Source organism: Copadichromis virginalis, linkage group LG6 (assembly GCF_057382275.1).
Source record: "Copadichromis virginalis isolate Kocher_CV1m ecotype Utaka linkage group LG6, C_Virginalis_male_GT1.1, whole genome shotgun sequence".
Lineage (NCBI taxonomy): Eukaryota > Metazoa > Chordata > Actinopteri > Cichliformes > Cichlidae > Copadichromis > Copadichromis virginalis.
The window spans coordinates 34,231,238-34,249,325 of NC_140623.1; the positions used below are offsets into that span (position 1 = coordinate 34,231,238).

At 39.3% G+C, this 18,088-nt stretch overlaps 2 protein-coding genes across 4 annotated transcripts in view; one reads left to right on the plus strand and one right to left on the minus strand.

The window, feature by feature from the left end:
* Positions 1 to 10,026, plus strand: nherf2 (NHERF family PDZ scaffold protein 2). The gene is made up of 6 exons (XM_085460053.1): positions 1 to 486; positions 820 to 1,125; positions 7,606 to 7,797; positions 8,182 to 8,335; positions 8,416 to 8,636; positions 9,008 to 10,026. The coding sequence occupies exons 1-6, from the start codon at positions 280 to 282 to the stop codon at positions 9,173 to 9,175; spliced, it is 1,248 nt and encodes a 415-aa protein (XP_085316179.1). The 5' UTR covers positions 1 to 279; the 3' UTR covers positions 9,176 to 10,026.
* Positions 9,078 to 18,088, minus strand: part of tnpo2b (transportin 2b) — a 19,345-nt gene continuing 10,334 nt past the window's right edge. For 2 of the 3 annotated variants that reach the window (XM_085460050.1, XM_085460052.1), the window contains exons 22-24: positions 17,994 to 18,068; positions 16,222 to 16,351; positions 15,970 to 16,113 (exon numbers count right to left, since the gene is read on the minus strand). In XM_085460050.1, coding sequence (XP_085316176.1) covers positions 16,244 to 16,351; positions 17,994 to 18,068 — 183 coding nt within the window. In that variant the 3' untranslated portion in view covers positions 15,970 to 16,113; positions 16,222 to 16,243. Of the gene's footprint in view, positions 9,139 to 10,100; positions 10,252 to 15,969; positions 16,114 to 16,221; positions 16,352 to 17,993; positions 18,069 to 18,088 lie in introns of those variants that run through there. The other variant, XR_014920947.1, reaches the window with a different exon arrangement.

An 18,088-nucleotide genomic window follows, 5' to 3' on the forward strand; every position in this document is an offset into this window, starting at 1 on the left:
CACTCTGCACAATTTTGTGCGCTCATATTTGCAGCTCTGGATATTTCACGATGGATTAAGCACTCATTACTTTTAGCCTACATTTTAATTTGTTTCATCAGAACAATTGTGGATTAGTTAAAGGCTCACAGGATGCCAAGCGATGCTGATCTTTTGGTCACTGAAGCGCATAACCACTTTGGATTAAAAGCCAGTGCGTTTCCACAGCTCTTAGGCAAAGCACCTGCTTATTCTCCCGAGACCTTCTAACCTGTTTCCCTCCTTTACTGACGCACTGGGATGGAAATCGAGCTGAGACCAAGGCTGTGTTTTTTGGTCAAAGGAGAGCGTGGCTATGGATTTCATCTGCATGGCGAGCGGAATAGAGGAGGACAATTTATCCGCAAAGTCGAGCCCGGCTCCTCGGCTGACCTGGCCGGGCTGCGACCAGGTGACCGGTTGGTGGAGGTGAACGGAGAGAATGTAGAGAATGAAACTCATCATCAAGTGAGTTTTGGTTCGGTAATTTATATTTATTTTCATGTGTTTGCTTGGTTGAAATGATCCAGGAATGCCCATGAACCCTTACATATGCAACGAGTACCTGTTAGACCACTTTCTCTTGCCTGAGGAGTAGGAGAGAGTGGGGTTGTAAAATGGGTCAGTGTGAGCCTTTTGTGATGGGAATGACTTTTTGCCTTTGTCATAACACAAAAGTGCAATGTAATGTAAATGTAATGAGCTGATCAGTTCATTGTAAACAGCTTAGACTGAATGACACATCTAACCATTTTAATATATATGAAACTCCTTGCTGTTACTCCTTTCTCCTCTCTGAAGGTAGTGAACAGGATCCGTGAGGTGCCCCACCGCACCAGACTGTTGGTGGTGGATAGAGAAACAGAAGACTACCTCCGCAGCCATGGCCTGGCCTGCACAGAGGACCTGGCCATTGAGATGGGAACCCTCTCCCCACGTCCCTCTCCTGGGCAGACACCCTGCATCTCTCCCAGAGCTAATTCACCCATGACGCCCAGCTACACTCCTGTGTTTCATTATCCAGCTGCAGAGTCACCCACTCGCATGATCACACAAGGCAAGGTCAAGAGCTCCTCCGTGACTTCAAGTATCGTGACAGACCCGGAGGTAAGAGTGAGCATCAAGACACTTTTTATGAGCACCAGAGGAACAGTTGAGTCTTCAAAATAATTCTATGTGATTACTGTGAACCAATGTGTTAATGTGCTAAGAGTGTGTAAGACCTGATGTTTCTCATGCACTAATCTGTACTTGGCTGGCAAGCTGCCTGGATTCAGTCTCAGACAAGTACTTTTAGAAAGCCTGTTGACTTGTCTTAACAGGTGAGACTGAAAAAATCCAACAATAACAAATCACAAGGCTGACCTCCTGAAACTCGCTTAAATGGGGTTAAAACATTAAGATGAAGGTACATGAATTTCTTCATAAAATATAAAATTGTATGTGGGAGTTTAAATAATAATTATTAATTATGAGGTAGGTGTCTTGGACTGACATTTACAGTGGCACAGTGGTTAGCACTGTCGCCACACAGCAAGAAGGTGCTGGGTTCAAATCCATCAAAAGTGTTCCTGTGGGTTATATCCCTCCCAAAGACATGCAGTTGGTTAGGTTAACTGGTAATTCTAAATTGTCCATAAGGTTGGATGTGAGTGCAAATGGTTGTCTGTCTTACCCCTGTGACAGACTGGTGATCTGTCCAGAGTGTACCCTGCTTCTTACCTTTTGGCAGTTGGGATAAGCTCCACCCCCCCCCCCCCCCCCCCTCCAGAACCCTTAACTGGATAAGCGTAAAAGGATGGGGGGACTATTTGGGAGGTTAAATCACTTTCTGTTTCATTGAGCTAGCTGTCTTGGACAGAGATGATATCCACAAGAAGTGAAAATGCTCCACCCCATGGTTTCGGTTCATTGCTTGTTTTTTTTCTATGCAGGGGATCAATGTAAAAAATAGGGAGACCGCATGCCTGAAAACTTGATCATAATTATATATTTTTGTAATGAAAAACTATTATTTTGAAGCATTTTATGCATGCTTTGCCTGGCAGTAATAGGGCCACATGGGTAGCGTGGTAAGGGAATATACTATGATGCAACATAGAGGCTGTTTGCATTGAAATTTCAGTCTGTGTTACAGAAGTCTTACACCCACACAGGTTTGCAGAAACACACTTGTTACTTTCCTCTCTAGTCAAAATGCATTGTCAAATATTACTGCTCTATATTTAGCATTTCCTGTAATTCAGGAATCTGCTTAAATATGATGAAAGGTCATTGTTACATCAGTTTTAAGCCACTGTTGTCTCAGACAGGTGCGAACATTTAGAATACAGAATTTAGCTGTAATTAAAGAGTGCTGTCTCTTTGAGCATCATCACCTCTCATTGATGTAATCTGGTTCTTCCCACCTGACTGAACACCAGTGACAAATACAGTGCACAATACAATAGTTATTGTTTAGACAGACTTTTATTTTGAGAATATAGTGTGAAGTTGTAGTTGAAATAGTCTTAAAACTTTGTTCTGTTTTATATACAGAGAATAATGAGGTGAAGTACAGCAGGACTACAGGCTACATTAAAACAGTCGAAAAATGTGAGCCTTCTAGCAAAGTTCTTATTTTGCTTCAGTGAGAGTCTGCACTGCATCTGCCTGCAAAAAATTCTTGTTGTAAATTCTTTGTTAACAAAATAAACACAAAATCATTTAACCCTCTTGAGGCGGGCGTTGCCAATTTGCAACAGTTAAAAACTAACAACCTGATTACCCCACATACATATTTTATGATTTTTTTTTACTCAGGAGTACCACTGCAGGACTTGGTTGTGCATTAGCAACAAAAAGTTTAATTTGAGCCTGAGAGGGTTAAAGTCCTAAATTTCAGTGTGTGTGATGGAGCAAAAACAAAATTTCCAAAAGTGCCCACCAGACCTCAATGTGACGTTGTAATGTCAGTCTTGCTGCAGAAATAAACAGCAACTGGCTGTCAGAGATTTAGCTGTTTGGGATATAAACAAAGAGGACCAGGATCTTTAAGGCCAGTGGCTCACGTCAGACTGCCATCTGTTTAGCTCAAGGCAGAGCAAATAGCGGCTGTTGCTTTGATGGCCATTACAGCAGCTTATTTTCAGGAAAAGGTTTGCATAAAGAATAAAATGAAATATAAGAAATCTCTCTACATCAATGTTACACCACAGCCAACAGCTGCTCAAACTAAAAGTTAACTAAGCTTTACATTATGTTGTGCAGGTGTTACTGTGGCCACCCCCTCTGCAGGGAACAATGTGAGTCTCTAACATATCATTTGCAAGGGCCTTTTCTTTTAGATTTCTGATGTTTTAAAGTTGCTTTGTAGGCACATAATTAGTGTGAAAATATAATACAAGACAAAATAAAATATGACGCAGTGCAGGAAGTGGACCAAAATCCAGGATTCATAGGTAAACCAGGTAAACATAAAAATGAACTTTTTACTAGGAAGCCAAACTCCACAAGGTGCAAAAATATAGAAATCCAGTCCACTTAATTCTAAAACATAAACTGAGAGCCATGAGGGACTTTAAATAGAGGCATTCACAAAAGACAAAAGGAGCCCGCAAATATATATACACAGAAGGGTAATTACTGAAGAGTACAGACAACTGAGAAACACATGAGAAACAAAATATTCACAGCATAAAACCATATGAGATTAATGCTAACATAAGTAAGGGGAACCCAGACTCTAAAGTAAAGACTCTAAACAACAAAGCACAACAACTAAAACTAAAGATACAAGATAGTTACAAATTAATTCAAAGTCTAAAAACTCAAAAACTGAAAAGCACAATAGAGTTGTAGCTGAAAGGGGCTACATAAATCTTTTTAAAGACCAGAACAAACTGGGACAAATTATTGCTACTGTCCATGGGAGTGGAGCTCCTGTGGAGACCTAAAATAAGTGAGCAACCCCACAGCAACACAGCTGCAAAAATCAATACAGCTTCGTACAGTCTTTGTTGTCAAGTCTTCCAGTCGAACAAAATCTCTAAAAGTTGTGTTATAAAGACATCACACACACACACACACAAAAGCAATGTCATTATCAGAACTTTATCCCAACTGTTCCCAAGGCTTGTTTGCTACCTCAGCTCGTAAATGTTTTGAAATAATGAAGCAACCGTGAAATCTAAATTTTACAGGAGAATGTCAGGGATGATTTAAAAAGTACTTATTACCCAAGTGGTACCACGGCACAGATTTATCTGGGCACTAGCTTGTAACCACCAGACGCTTAGTTTGTGTCTCCCACTGGTCTCAGAGGCAATGCCACGGGAAAAATAAACCTGGATTGACCATGTTACAGTCCCGACCTTAACCAAACACACTGTGTGACAGGATCAGAACAAGCGTATTCAATCCTGGCATCCTAGAAATATTGATGAAGTTTTGTTGGGAGGAATGCTCCAGAATTCTTACTTGTTGCTGTAAAAGTCTCATGAGTAGCTACAGGAAACATATGATGGAGGATGCTGCTAAAGGATTTTCTATATTATAGTTACATCTGGGATTTTTTTGGACCTGAACTTTTTTTTGCAGCTGCCTGTATCATTTACACAGAAGGATAATTCTGTGTATATGATACATATACTTTTTTGCAGATGTGCACAAGAGACAAAATTTTTATGCCCTTGACGAGCACATCACATACACAGACACAGTGGCTCTAATTTCTCCACTTCTGTGTCATTTGTCTTGTGACTGACATTCACGTCATGGTACGTGTAAATACAGACACATTTTCATTGCTCCGTGGTGTTATTATGGAAGCAGATGCCCATATACAACAGTCTAATATAACTACAGTGTTGGCTGGTATTTCAGTTGCACATTGATCTGGCTTAGTCACAGAAATGCTACCTGCATACAGACACACTTCGCTTCCACTTGCTGTGTTCAATTACTCAGACTCAGACTAAAAACAATATATCATTTGTTATTGCTTAGATGTTATAGGATAGATATAGAAAAAAGCATCTGTTAGTGTGCAGATTTCTGCGTTTACCATTCAGTTAATTGTTTTTATTGTCAGATAATTATTAAAATGTGGTTTTCAAGAGCCCAAAAAGGACTTTTTGTCTGACAATTAGAGCAAAAATACAAAGATATTTTAAACCTGAAGCAAGACTCTAAAACAGTGTTTTCCATTGCAGGCAATTAATTCTGTGTGTTGACCTGCCTATTTGATTATCATTAATATAATATGCAAATATTTTATCTACAGAGGAAAAGTTTTAGATCCTCAAATGGATCAGTTGAGATATTTCCAGATAAGCATGTCCTGCAGTTTTGATGTGTCAGCTATTTTGGGTCAACATGACAAATACAGCTAATCCGTCTATAATATAACAGAGATCTTTAAAAACAGTTGCTGTGTTGTTCCTTAGCTAAAGCTGACAGTCAGGGATGAACCTTTCCGCACTGTAGTTATTCATATATGTTTGCTACTCCTGGAGTTGTGAGTGCTTTGCATTCAGTTTTTGTTTGAGCAGAGAGCACAGCGATCTGTCACAACGCCCTCAGGCCAGCTTACCCATGAAGGTGTAGTCAGAACTGCGTCACTCAACAGTCAATATTAAATGCTACCCTCAGGACAAGGACTAATACAAGTCACTGGTGCAAAACACACAGAGACACACACACACAAAGCCAGCATGTACCTAGTACTATAAGCCAAAGTCAAGGTCTGAGCAGCAGCTGAGTCATACGCTGTGCCAATTCTTGTCACAGGAGATTAGGCCCTTCATTGGGCTTAATGTGTTTTCGCCAGATCCACTTAGACTACTAATTCAACCTGGCAACCACTACCTTCTGATCAACTTTTAGTGCACCCGCAATATTGTGTAAGGTAAACCTCCACCTTATTCTTTTATCCAACCGAAAGGTGGAGGCAACTGTAGCTGATCCCTGGTGTGATAGCCAATCCATCAAAGAGCTAACCCAGAGAAAAACAGACAGCCTAACACTCTCACCTCCACACCTGTGGAAGTTTGCACACGAAATGTAAAACTGCATATAGCAAAATATCTTAAGTGTGCAAAAAAACGTCTGTTCTGTTCATTTTGACTCGTAATGTACGTGTGAAACTTATTAGAACTGAATTATGTCAAAAAATAATTTGATATGATCATATTGTCATTGCACCATTGTACTGAAAGCTGATACACCACAATGAATGAATGCCCAGAACAATCTGTTGCAATCCAATACAAGAGCCTTGTTATAAATGATATCTTGGGGCAGCTGTACTGTGACGTTTTTGCTTGTTTCTTGTTAGAAAAAAGACATTTTGACATCAAACTAGATTAGGATTGGATAAAAACAAAATATCAACCTAACCAACAATTTCTACATATTGCACATTTAAAGGATCGCCTCTGTGTCAAGAACTCGGAGCTGCTGCTTACTGTATAACAGCGTGAAACGTTACATATTTGATAAATATGTAAAGAATAGTGAGTTCTTCACACAGTTAATTCTTACAGGACACTAGTATGTTCTTTTGAATTAAATACTAAACCCACCTCCCATTTTATCAGACAACCAGTTTCAATGTTGTGGCTAATTGCTGTAAACTGAGAGTCACCAGTTTATAAGGTGGAGTAAGTTCAGATAAAGGATCTTTACGAACCTTATATTGTATTAAGTGTTTATCACATAATTTGCTATAAAATATAATGTGTTTATAGTATACTTCATATCACAGCAAGCTACGCTGACATAGTCGACGTTTTCTTTTCCAGGCATTGAATCTCACATGATTATAAACTCCTTAAGTCTATTACATCGAATCTGCGTTCATGTATTTAATCAAAGGTTCATCATCAATGTCTCTGTTAAACATGGACAAAGTCTGAAACAGTGTTATCAGCATATGTAAAAGTAACCCATATGAGCCAAAGTCTCAGGTTGTCTGACCGACAAGAGTAGGCTGTTTTTTTCCCACTCTTGGCTCTGTATGATGTCATAAAGAGGAGAAAGAGGAGGTATCCCAAATACGGCTCCTGAGTAGTTTTTGCTTCATGGTAGAGCTTATTTCTGCTCTTTTTTTCTTTTAACAAGTAAAAATAATAACAACCAGGCAACAACTGCCACAAAATCAAACGGCATCCATGCGGTATTTAGTTGACACTAAATACCGCATGGTTTCTATTGACAGCTATTTTGTAAAATCCAAATCCTTTGTAAAGTTTATAAAGAGTCCTCAGACCTTTTCAAAATGTTTGCTTGCCCTTCAGTATTGGTGTTATTCTCTCTAATGGAAATTTTTAGGTTGTACATTATTCATCTTATAACATTATTAAATGTTAAGCCTTATCAGTATATCAAACATTATTGAGTTAAATGTTAAGGATTATACTGCATTAATACATACACACACAAACTCAGGGGAAATAGATTTAATTTGGTTGACCTCACCTCTCATTAGTTTCAACTGGCCAGTGTTGTGGTAATGTGTATCTTCTCCATCGCTATCGAAAACATTTAAACATTACTTTTTGTTAAAAGTAAAAGTAATCTTTGCTTTTCTTTTTCATTCTTTTATAGCTGCAGGTAGAGCCTTCGCCAGAGCCAGCCGTTCAGCTCCTTCCCCGTTTGTGTCAGATGGTAAAGGGACAGCAAGGCTATGGCTTTAATCTGCACAGCGATAAGAAAAAGCGTGGACAGTTTGTACGTGCCGTGGATCCCGACTCACCTGCTGAGAGTTCAGGCATGCGTCCTGGAGACAGAATATTGCAGGTAAACTAAAATCATTTAGTCATTTTTTTTTTAAAATACCTGGTGATTATTGGAAGTCTTCATTTATTTGTCGTTAATTTTGGGATAAAAACATCAGCTCCTGTCAGTCTGTGTGGGAAAGCGATGTTTTTTACTGGCAAAAAGAAAGTGAAGTCTTATGGGATACTCACGGACAGAGATTTTTATTCTGTGTTGGGTAAAGGAAGTGTGAGGAGGCAGGAAGGGAATTCATGCAAATCATTCTGGATTTGATCTTTTCATACCTTTTGATTGTCACGTAGTTTTAAAGCCACTCTCTATTCTTTGTCCTGTGTCGTGCCTTTAGGCTCTTTAATTGTGCTGTTTTTGTCTCCAATGCTGTTCTGTTTTTGTTTTCTGTCTCAGGTGAATGGAGTGACCACAGAGGGCCTGAGGCACTCAGAAGTCGTAGGCCTCATCAGAGCAGCAGGGGATGAAGTACGCCTCCTAGTGGTGGACCAGGAGACAGACGAGCTCTTTAACAGACTGGGAATCATACCTACTATCACCCACATTAAAGGTTAAATAGTGCCTGTGCTATTAGACACAGTTATTTTTGTTCTTGAGAGGAGATGCTTATTATTGTTTCGGTTTTCACAGAAGTGTGTGTGGATGACCCAGCCCCTGAGAGTGAGCCACCTACGCCCTCTCCAACCACTGAATTCTCTGCCACAGAGGCACCGATAATAAACGTCACCATGACAAACTCCCTGATTACAAAACTGTCTCCCAAGTCCCGTACCAATGGCAGCTCAGCGTCCCAGTCCTCCAGAAGTTCCACCACCCAGTCAGAGATCAGCAGCTCAGACATGAGCTTTCAGGTGAGAGAGGAATTATTTATGAGACCCATCTTAGGGCTTAAAAAGAAGGTGACTGGACTTCTTTGAACAGAGGGCGTGGCTTACAATACCAACTCTCAGGGACTTATAATGCACTCTTGAGATCCCTTTCCAGGAGCCTCAATCCCTACTCACACCTGATGAGAATCCACACCGTGCATCTGGTGACCTAATAGGCCTCACCTTGGGACTCTCAGCCTTTTGATTTTTAGGCACAGTCACCTTCTTTTCAAGCTCCTAAGACTACCGTGACCTGTATGAGTCAGAACCTACACAGAAATGATGTGCGAGATCAACAATACGATCTGAAAATGATAGTGTAATTAAAGAAAGTGTGTTTGTGTGTACTGTAGATCCCTGATGAGGATGACAGTCATATTCCAGACCCTTTTATGGACAGCGGTCTGCGTCTTAGCCCAACAGCTGCCGAGGCTAAGCAAAAGGTCCTGGGCAGCCGCAACAGGAAAAGAGCACCCCCTATGGACTGGAGCAAGAAACAAGAGATCTTCAGCAACTTCTGACCCCATTAAGGGGTAAAATAAGAGACTGAAACAAAGTGGGGATTGATATCATGATTGCTGCAAGAGCATAGCTTCACTTTGCAAAGGCATGTGGAAGGAAAGAGGTGCAAGAAGATAAACTGTATAAGGAAAGGAACATTTGTGGTAATATTCTTAAATTTTATTCTGTGTATAAAATCATTTTAAGATATTGCATAATATTGTCTATATGTCTACTTTCCAGTGTCTTTAAGGACCAAGACATGCCCTGTGGATGTGTCAGGAATCTGGCTGTATTAAACAATGACATTTGATGATTGGCAGATCATTTACTGTTTTTATGGTGCCCAGACCACAGAGGGTGTATCAAATCATAGCAATTTCACAGCCATGAGCACAGTGCTCTCATGTCTCTATGATATTATCTGTACCTGCTGTATTTGCTGTAGATAAATGTTTCTTTTTTTCCTCTGTATATATCTATGTCTATATCTATGTGTGTATAGATAGATATAGATATATAGATATATAGATATATATAGATATAGATATATATAGATAAAGCTTTTTTATTATTATTATTTTCAATTATAAATGAAGCCATCAGACTGGCATCCTGGAGTAGGTAGTCACCATATGTGTTCAATATCTCAGCTTAGGTACCATGTGACTTTTAAATGTGAATTCAGGGCAATGTTATATATGATGTTTAATCACTTCAGCACTTTTCTTAAATGGTCCACAGTGATTTCTACACCAGAAAATATTTAAAAGTTAGACTAAGTAGCCTCTGATTACTTGTTTTAGCTTTGTAAATTATTTTCTTGTCAATGTGCCCATTTATTTCTCGCTGTGTGAAATAAACTTTCATAATATGAGCAAAATGCGACAGTAGTGTTGTAATATCCAGGTCTGACAAGCATTTATGCGCAAGGCCAATCCTAACCTTCATCCAGCTGCTCCTGTTTGAGGTCACCTCAGCAGATCATTCATTTCCAACACTTCCTGTTGTCATATTCCTCTGTCGCACACGTCGCCATCTCCACAAGCCTCGTATTTGCCCTTTTCCTTTTGTCTGGCAGCTACAACTATCATTGCTGTGGAGGAATGTTGACAATGATCCAAAACACACCAGTAAGTCAAACTCTGCACGACTCTGAAAAAAAATGAAGGTTTTGGAGTGACATAGTCAAAGTGTGGGCTTAAATCCAACTGAGGCGCTTTGGCGTGACCTTAAACGGGCCATTTATGCTCACAAACCCTCCACTGTGGTTGAATTTCAACAAATCTGCAAAGAAGAACCTAAATTCTTCCACATCGATGTCTAATATTAAAATTTGTTTGATGATCTGAAAGATTTAGGTTGCTCAACTGGCAGTTTCTCATGAACGCTATGACCCGTTCAGCTGTTCAACCACCATCCCTTTGCATCTTTTTCCATTAATCCCACCAAAAGTTGTTAGTTAGCAGAACTGCTGGTAAGAGAAACTTTAAAAATTAAGTGCTTTAGCTTAGTGAAAGAAACAACTACATGATTTCAGTATGAAGGTGTGTACATGTGCAATTCTAAAGGTCAACAATCTTTTGGATTTTATTTTAAAAAATAAATCCAAAAGGTCTTGTTAGATATGATTTAGTGCAGAAAACAACCAAAACATTCTGTTCAGAGGATAGACTTTAAAGTTCTGATGCTGGCCTATAAAGCTCTGAATGGTTTAGGACCAAAATACATCAATGACCTCCTGACCCAGTATGAACCATCCAGATTCCTCAGGTCATCTGGATCCGGTCTTTTATCAGTTCCCAGAGTCAGAACCAGACACGGAGAAGCTGCATTCAGCTTTTATGCTCCTTATATCTGGAACAAACTCCCAGAAAGCCTCAGATCAGCTGAAACACTCAGTTTATTTAAATCCAGGTTGAAGACTCACCTGTTCTCAGCTGCATTTGAATAAAGCACCAAATCCACACTTTAAGCTTAAATTTCAAAACTTACATTTAACTACTGATTTTATCTACTGTTCTGATTTTATCTGTTTTGATTTTATATACTGTTTTGTTTGTTTGTTTGTTTGTTAATTAGTTAGTTAGTTTATTTGCTTGTTTTAATCAATTTTAAATCATGCTTTTTATTTGTTCTTGTTTCTAATGTCTCTGTAAAGCACTTTGAATCACCTTGTTGTTGAATTGTGCTATACAAATAAACTTGCCTTGCCTTGCCTTCAGGTGAAATTATATTTGTAGGTTTGCTCTTCAAGCATTGTAGCAAAAACCAGACCAGAGTGAACTGTAACTAAAGTCTTCATGAGGTCATGGCAAAAATATCTGGCCCTGTGGGACCATCAGCTCTTCCCTTCTTCTTTGTGAACTTTGTAAATTGAACAAAAAGCTGAATAAGGACACCAACAGAAGATGAAAGCCTGTTCGTATCAGTTTACAGCTGAAACAAACACATATAGAAACAACTGAGCCTACATTTTTATCTGTCAAAGCGAGCGAGCCAGCTTTCTCACAGTTTTTGCATTGGATGCAGATTTTGTGTGCTGATCTACGTGTGATGGTGTCTCAGTACAGAGACGGAAAAGGGACAGATAAGGAAGGAAACACTGGGAGAGAAGTGATCAGACAGAAAAGAGCTTAACTCGGGGGTTTCCCTGAACGTTCTCTGCCCAAACTTCACCTCAAGCTTCAGGCTAAATCCCTCTCATGTACCTCGACTAGTTTGCAAACTGTAAACAAAGCTTTGTGATGCAGTGTTATTCAACTCTAACACTCTGTATAAATTAAATTTTATTAGCTCCATTACCTCATCCTTAAATCTTGTGATTGAGTGCAGCTGCTTTAAATTACTGTGTATGAGTTTATATGAAAGCTGGATGTTCGTGCACGTTATACGTCATTAAAAGTCACCGAATTCTCCTTTTTAAGCGTTTTTTCAAGTACTTAATTTTTTTTATTGCTGATAGAATTTTTTAATTTCCCACAAACCTCTTCAACTGGCTGAAATATCTCCATTAAATATCCTGGAAAGAGTTCTGAGCTCTGAGAAATTATACGTCCCAGATGTTTGTGGTTCAGTGTTGGTGAGTGAAATTCTTGTATTCTATCAACATAATTAGAAAGTAGCCTATGTATGTCTGTGCATTGTAGCTGTGCAATTTAGGGAGTCACTACTGACGTTAAAAGTATAACATGCTAATGCTATATGCTACAAAATGCTAATATGGAGGCTTCAAATGCAGAATCCATGAACTAAAGGCTGTTGTTATATACACTCGTATAAGATATTTTAGTTCACAATTAAAAGTAGCTGAGAAAGAAATGTTATGCATGTACTATGTTACATTTATGTTGAATGTGTTTAATCACTGACCCAGTCTGCAGTCTGAGGAGTCTGCGGTGGATCATATTACTCATAACATTTTATAAACGCATTTCCATAGTTGTGCCCGAAATGCACTACAATGATCAAAACAATACATCTTAATTTTGAAAATGAAATTGGTATATTAAAAAAATCTACACTGAGCAGTGAAAAATGTGTGAAATATATACAAAGTTCATATTTGAAATTAAGTAAATAAACTGCAGATACAAACATCTGAATATGCCACATTTTCTCTCCGTGAACATCTACACATTAAAGTAACTGTTCTTCCTGTTCCTCCAGATCTATAAGTGACCCTTGCAGATTAAGAGACACTGTAATGTTTTCTGGGATAAAGGTAACAGTTTAGCGGGACAGCTGGGACGTTTGCATCATTACTTTTCAGTACAAGAGCCAGGTCTGCTGTGAAAACTAAACAGAGCAAGCGATGTTACTTTTATTTCCTGAGAGTCCTGCAGTGCGCTTTTGTAAAACATCCACCTTTGTGCCAAGTAGAGTTCCTGACGAGGTGACCTGAGGAAATTCTGGTAACATTAATATTTCCAGAGATAACTCATGGCTGAACATGATGGAGTTTGCAGCTCAGTTTTGCATGAACAGAAAATACAGCATAAAAACAAACAAACTTTTAAGCCCTAAGGGCTAAGGATTTTTAAGAGTTAAGAATTCACACCAAACCGTCATCCTTTGATAAAAAACACTGGACTGGCAACTGTAACAATCACCCTTCAGCATGCACGTCATGATTTATTTCACGACTCCACTATCCATTTGGACTTTTGAGATTCCACACAAACTATAAATCATATAATAGACTGAAAGCATTTTTATTTCTATTCCCATCTTCCAAAAAAGGGAACAAGACTGGCGAGAGGAATTCACAGAAAAACAAAAAGTACCAAAGTCTTTCTGCCAAACTGCAACATTATCATGCTTTTTATTATATAAACAGAACGGACACATAAACTGCTTCTTTTCCTCTTAAAGAAGCCGTGATGCCCCCACTTTCACTTCAAATTCATCATAATCTTGACTGGCACTGAAGAAGACAAAGAAACAAAATACACCGACCTTGCCAATACAAAAACTGCTCATGAAGATTTAAAAAAAAAAAAATATAGCAGTAAAGCAAAAAACAAGCAACCACAAACATTTTTATGTGTTTTCAAGCTTTGAACTAAGAGACAGTGGCGAGAGAATTAAACTGGGGTTGAGATTATCTCATATTTGAAATAACTAAGGATCGGTTTGATTATCTCTATGGTCACAGTCTAGGTCAAACCAAGTACCACTGCGTGTTTCCAAATCTCAACATGCTGCAAAACACTGGCAGATTATCAAATGGAAAAAAAAATCCCTGTAGTCAATTTTGCTGGAAAAACCTTAACAATGATTATCCATAAAAGCCCCACTGTGCGTCTAACTCTACACCAGCACGACAAACAAGGTGACTATTGGAAATAGCAGCTCACCTCTAATCACTGTCTGCTTTTAAAATTTCAGTGGCTATTGCTCTTTGGCAGTGTCCTAGCTTTTATTATTTTAAGTGTACTGTGCTCTTGTCTTATTGTGATTTGAGGTGGTGTGTTGGTGTGTAAAGGGCAATCATTTTTTTCTAAAATATCCATCAAACTGCACACACACACACACACACACTTTCACGCACGCAAAGTGAAAACACCGACACTGAGCATGCACACAAAGTATGCTGGGGCAGGCTACAACCCTTCCAAATACAGAAAGAAAATATCATTTGCATCCCTACTGTGCACACATCATAACTAAACTATCAAAAACATGCTCATAGGTAAAAAAAAAAGGTACTCATGCGCACCTACACATGCAGGATCACACACACACACACACATACATTCACACGCACACACGTACCACTCAGCAATATGGCAAGGTTAGTCATTGTAAAAGTGCGGATTAGTCGCAGTTTCACAAAGTTATTTTTATTTGCCATTTAGTATTGGGATATTTTTGCCAGTCACAGACACTTAATTTCACAGTGCAACACAGTATGACAAACACTGACATTAGGGTCAAACCATATCATATGGGTGAGGTTAAAAAAAAATCCATACAAAAACAAAATATAGGTAAAATAAAAAAATTTTAAAAAGTGCAAAAAAACAACTTAACAGTCACTGAAAATAGCATTAATTCATTTTTTGTGTTAAGTGTGCGAATTTAAATCCACTATATAAAAAAACAAAAAAAAAACAAAAACAAGAATCATCAGTAGCAGCAAAAAAAGGACCAGTTTTAAAACATTATAAAGATCACAATGACACTGCCAATCACTGTTTTACTTAAGATATTGATATGGCATCAAATGGATATCAGTACGAATGTAGACAAACACATACACACTCACACACATACAAAAAAAACAAACAAACAAACACACACACTTGGTCACAGTTAACAGGTGCCAAAGGACATCGCGGTGGGAGTCAAGTTTTAGCTCGGTACCATATCAAAAACAATACACATTTCACGGACTGTTAACACAGAATGCCGAAGTAAGGATTTATAAACTGCACATGCACACACGTGCGCGCGTGCACATTCACACGCACAAAACTGCACAGAGACAACTAAAAATGTGATTTTCTTGGTAATATTTCCTCCCCCTCTGGAGAGAAAACAAATGTGTTAGCCCTAATCCTCCCTTCCTAGAGGAATGGTTGCTGTGAAGCCAAGAGGAAAAGATGCTTAGTTTTTTTCCCTCCTGCTCTCTTACTCTGGTTTGATCAGGTAGAAAATGTGACAGGAATACGTCTGATAGATAGAAAGCTCTGTGAAGCAGCACTCTGGTCAAAAATGAAGGTAGGAAACACAGATGAAGATAGCTAGATTATCTTACAGTTAAGTATTGTTTCAGTGACTATGGATGAAGTAATTTATACTGAATCCTATTCCCCAGAAAAGAAATGTATCACCCAGAAAATGAACAGAATTTAGACACCTGTCGGTCCCTAACTACATGTAGTAGGTCTTAAAAAGTCTAAATTATAGTGCCACCTACAGTCTGTTACATGTACTGAATGTACAGCATGTGCAAGTTAAAGTGTGAGAGTCTGTGTTCGTTGGTCTGTCTCTGTCGGTCAAGAATTACTCTTAAGTTTAAGAATCCCATTAAAATCTCAGCTGTCCCTGTCCTCAAAGCCAAGTAACAGACCTTTCTGTGGCTCTTTTTTCCCTTCCTTATTACTGAATTCCCTCCGTTTCTTTCCCTGAACTCACTCTATGCTGGTATCTTTCCCTGCCTCTCCTCTTTCCCATCCTGTCTCTCCCTCCATCTCTCCTCCGTCTCCTTCTCTCTGTCCCTCTCTATCTGTCCCTACCAGTTAGTTTTTCTGTGTCAGGTCCCTGCCTAGTTAATCTAGAGGTGTCCTCCCTGTCCCTCCCTCCCACCCTCCCTCTATGGACAAACACATAGGGCGTGGGGGCCGTCCATCAGGGGGAGCGGCCAATAGCATCCCTCTCCCTCCCCCCAGATCAGGGCAGTGCAATACACAGATGGATGAGTTTCCCATTCACCCTCCTCCTGCTGGCTCACCTGGAAGGAGCGAAAAGTGAGAGAGAGATGGACACAAATAAGTTAATATTAATCAAATACAGTTTGTGCCTAAAAATGCAGTTTAAATGAAGCTGGATGTGGCATTACCTCTTAGGTGGGTGTAGAGAATCTAAACCCCATAGCAGGCTGCCAGTCTCTCCTTCAGCAGTGGTGGGAACTGCTCTGAAAACTGTTGCCAGTTCTCCTCCCCAACCTGCTCCTTAAAACCATGCAAGATCTTTGGAAACAGAAAAATGGCATCTCTTCAATATCTCAAGCAGGCAGGAGAAGTGGACTGATCGAGAAACAGTCCAGTGAAAAAGCATAATTACAACCTCAGGATCTTGTGTTATTATCTGCTCTAAAATTTCCACTTTGTCTCTATATGTTATGCTGCAACCACTGCTTACTGCATTACAGACCCACTGAATGTGTCACTTGTGGTCACATTTTAACCACCACAACTACAACCGAGCCAGCAATCCAGCTGAAGATAGCCGGTTAGCAGTGATTCAACTTTCAAAATAATGCAATAGTTCTCTTAGAGGAACATAAAAAACAAAAACTTAAATAAGGAGCCGTATATAGCTGAGAGAGTCCCACCTAAGTAAAGTATGTGTGTGCAAAACAGTGTCCAGTAAGTGGTTACTTCCTTCAGGGACATGGAGTGAAACTAATAGGCATCACCCAATATTTTCTGGAGACCTACGTCATATAGTATCAAAATACTATAAACTAGGCCAAAATCAGCTTAGATCAAAATAGTATAAAATAGGGCTGTTCGATATAACGATGCATATCGGATGACGATATGAAAACGTCCATCGTTTCATTTTACGCTATCATTTATTTCGTGGTGTCGCAAAATAAACTGTTTACGCAAATATTTTTTCATCGTTTTGATGGTCACTGTAGAATTTCTTAAAGTTCTCGCTTTCTCTTAATATAACCACACCACGGACGGACAAGCGACAGTTTTTATGCGTTGCCGTTAGCAACAACGACGGTAAAACCATCTCGTGGCTCCGCTGTCCGCTTCTTTGTTTTCCACATAAACCTTTCAAAATAAATCTGAAGATCCTGTTGAGATTTTTCAAAATAAACTGAATTACGTGAAATAGCATGCAGAGTGTTTACGGACAAGAAGCTAAAAAGAGCCGTCAGGTGCTAAAAAATAAACCTTAGACACGCCATAAAATAAAAACTCAAAGAAAATTGCGGCCGTTTCAACTTATGTAACACTCGACTCCAGGTACACGATGCCCAGCTGAAAACACTTCACGCAAGTCGAGATTCACAGAATTTACAGAAAATGTAACATTTGTGATACATACCGTTGTCGGGACAATAAATGTCTTATATCAGGATATGAGATTTTAGTCATATCGCACAGCCCTAGTATAAAAGGTAAATTTATAGACCAGGCAGATTTACCAATTTCATTTTGTTCGCCATAGAGGAACGGGGTATTATGAAACAGGTCAGTAATCAAATGCATCAAAGGAAGGGTCCTACACAAGTTCTGTTGCAATGTAATCAGTCTGATCCAAATCCATATTAAGGGTTCCTTTTATAATGAAGCCCAGCACACTGATACATTAGACTGAATTAAACATTACTGAATGGATCCTTGTGCTTTGACGTTTGTCTGTCTAGTCTTAGATCACACTTTATGTGATGGACCCTGAGGGGAATGTGTGCAGTCAGTTTTTCTGCATAGAAACATCCCTGTCTGTGCTGCTGAGGTTCATAGTTAACACTCTGCTGCGCCTAAGGTCACTGCACCTCACACCGAGTCACTCTCAGAGGGAGAGGAGACAGAAGGATGGTACTAGCTGTGGAAACAAGAACTCGCCCCTTAAAATGAGGTGGACCCTCACCTTGTAGAACATGTCTCTCAGGTCATCTTTAGGATTGACCCAGGAGGCCACAGCGTCACAGAAGAAGATGAAGTCCTGAACAAACACAGGAAGAG

Coding starts and splice junctions, on each gene's coding strand:
- nherf2 (XM_085460053.1), top strand. CDS start 280: ATGGAAATCGAGCTGAGACCAAGGCTGTGTTTTTTGGTCAAAGGAGAG. Junction 487..819: donor AGAATGAAACTCATCATCAA/GTGAGTTTTGGT, acceptor TCCTCTCTGAAG/GTAGTGAACAGGATCCGTGA. Junction 8,336..8,415: donor TACTATCACCCACATTAAAG/GTTAAATAGTGC, acceptor CGGTTTTCACAG/AAGTGTGTGTGGATGACCCA.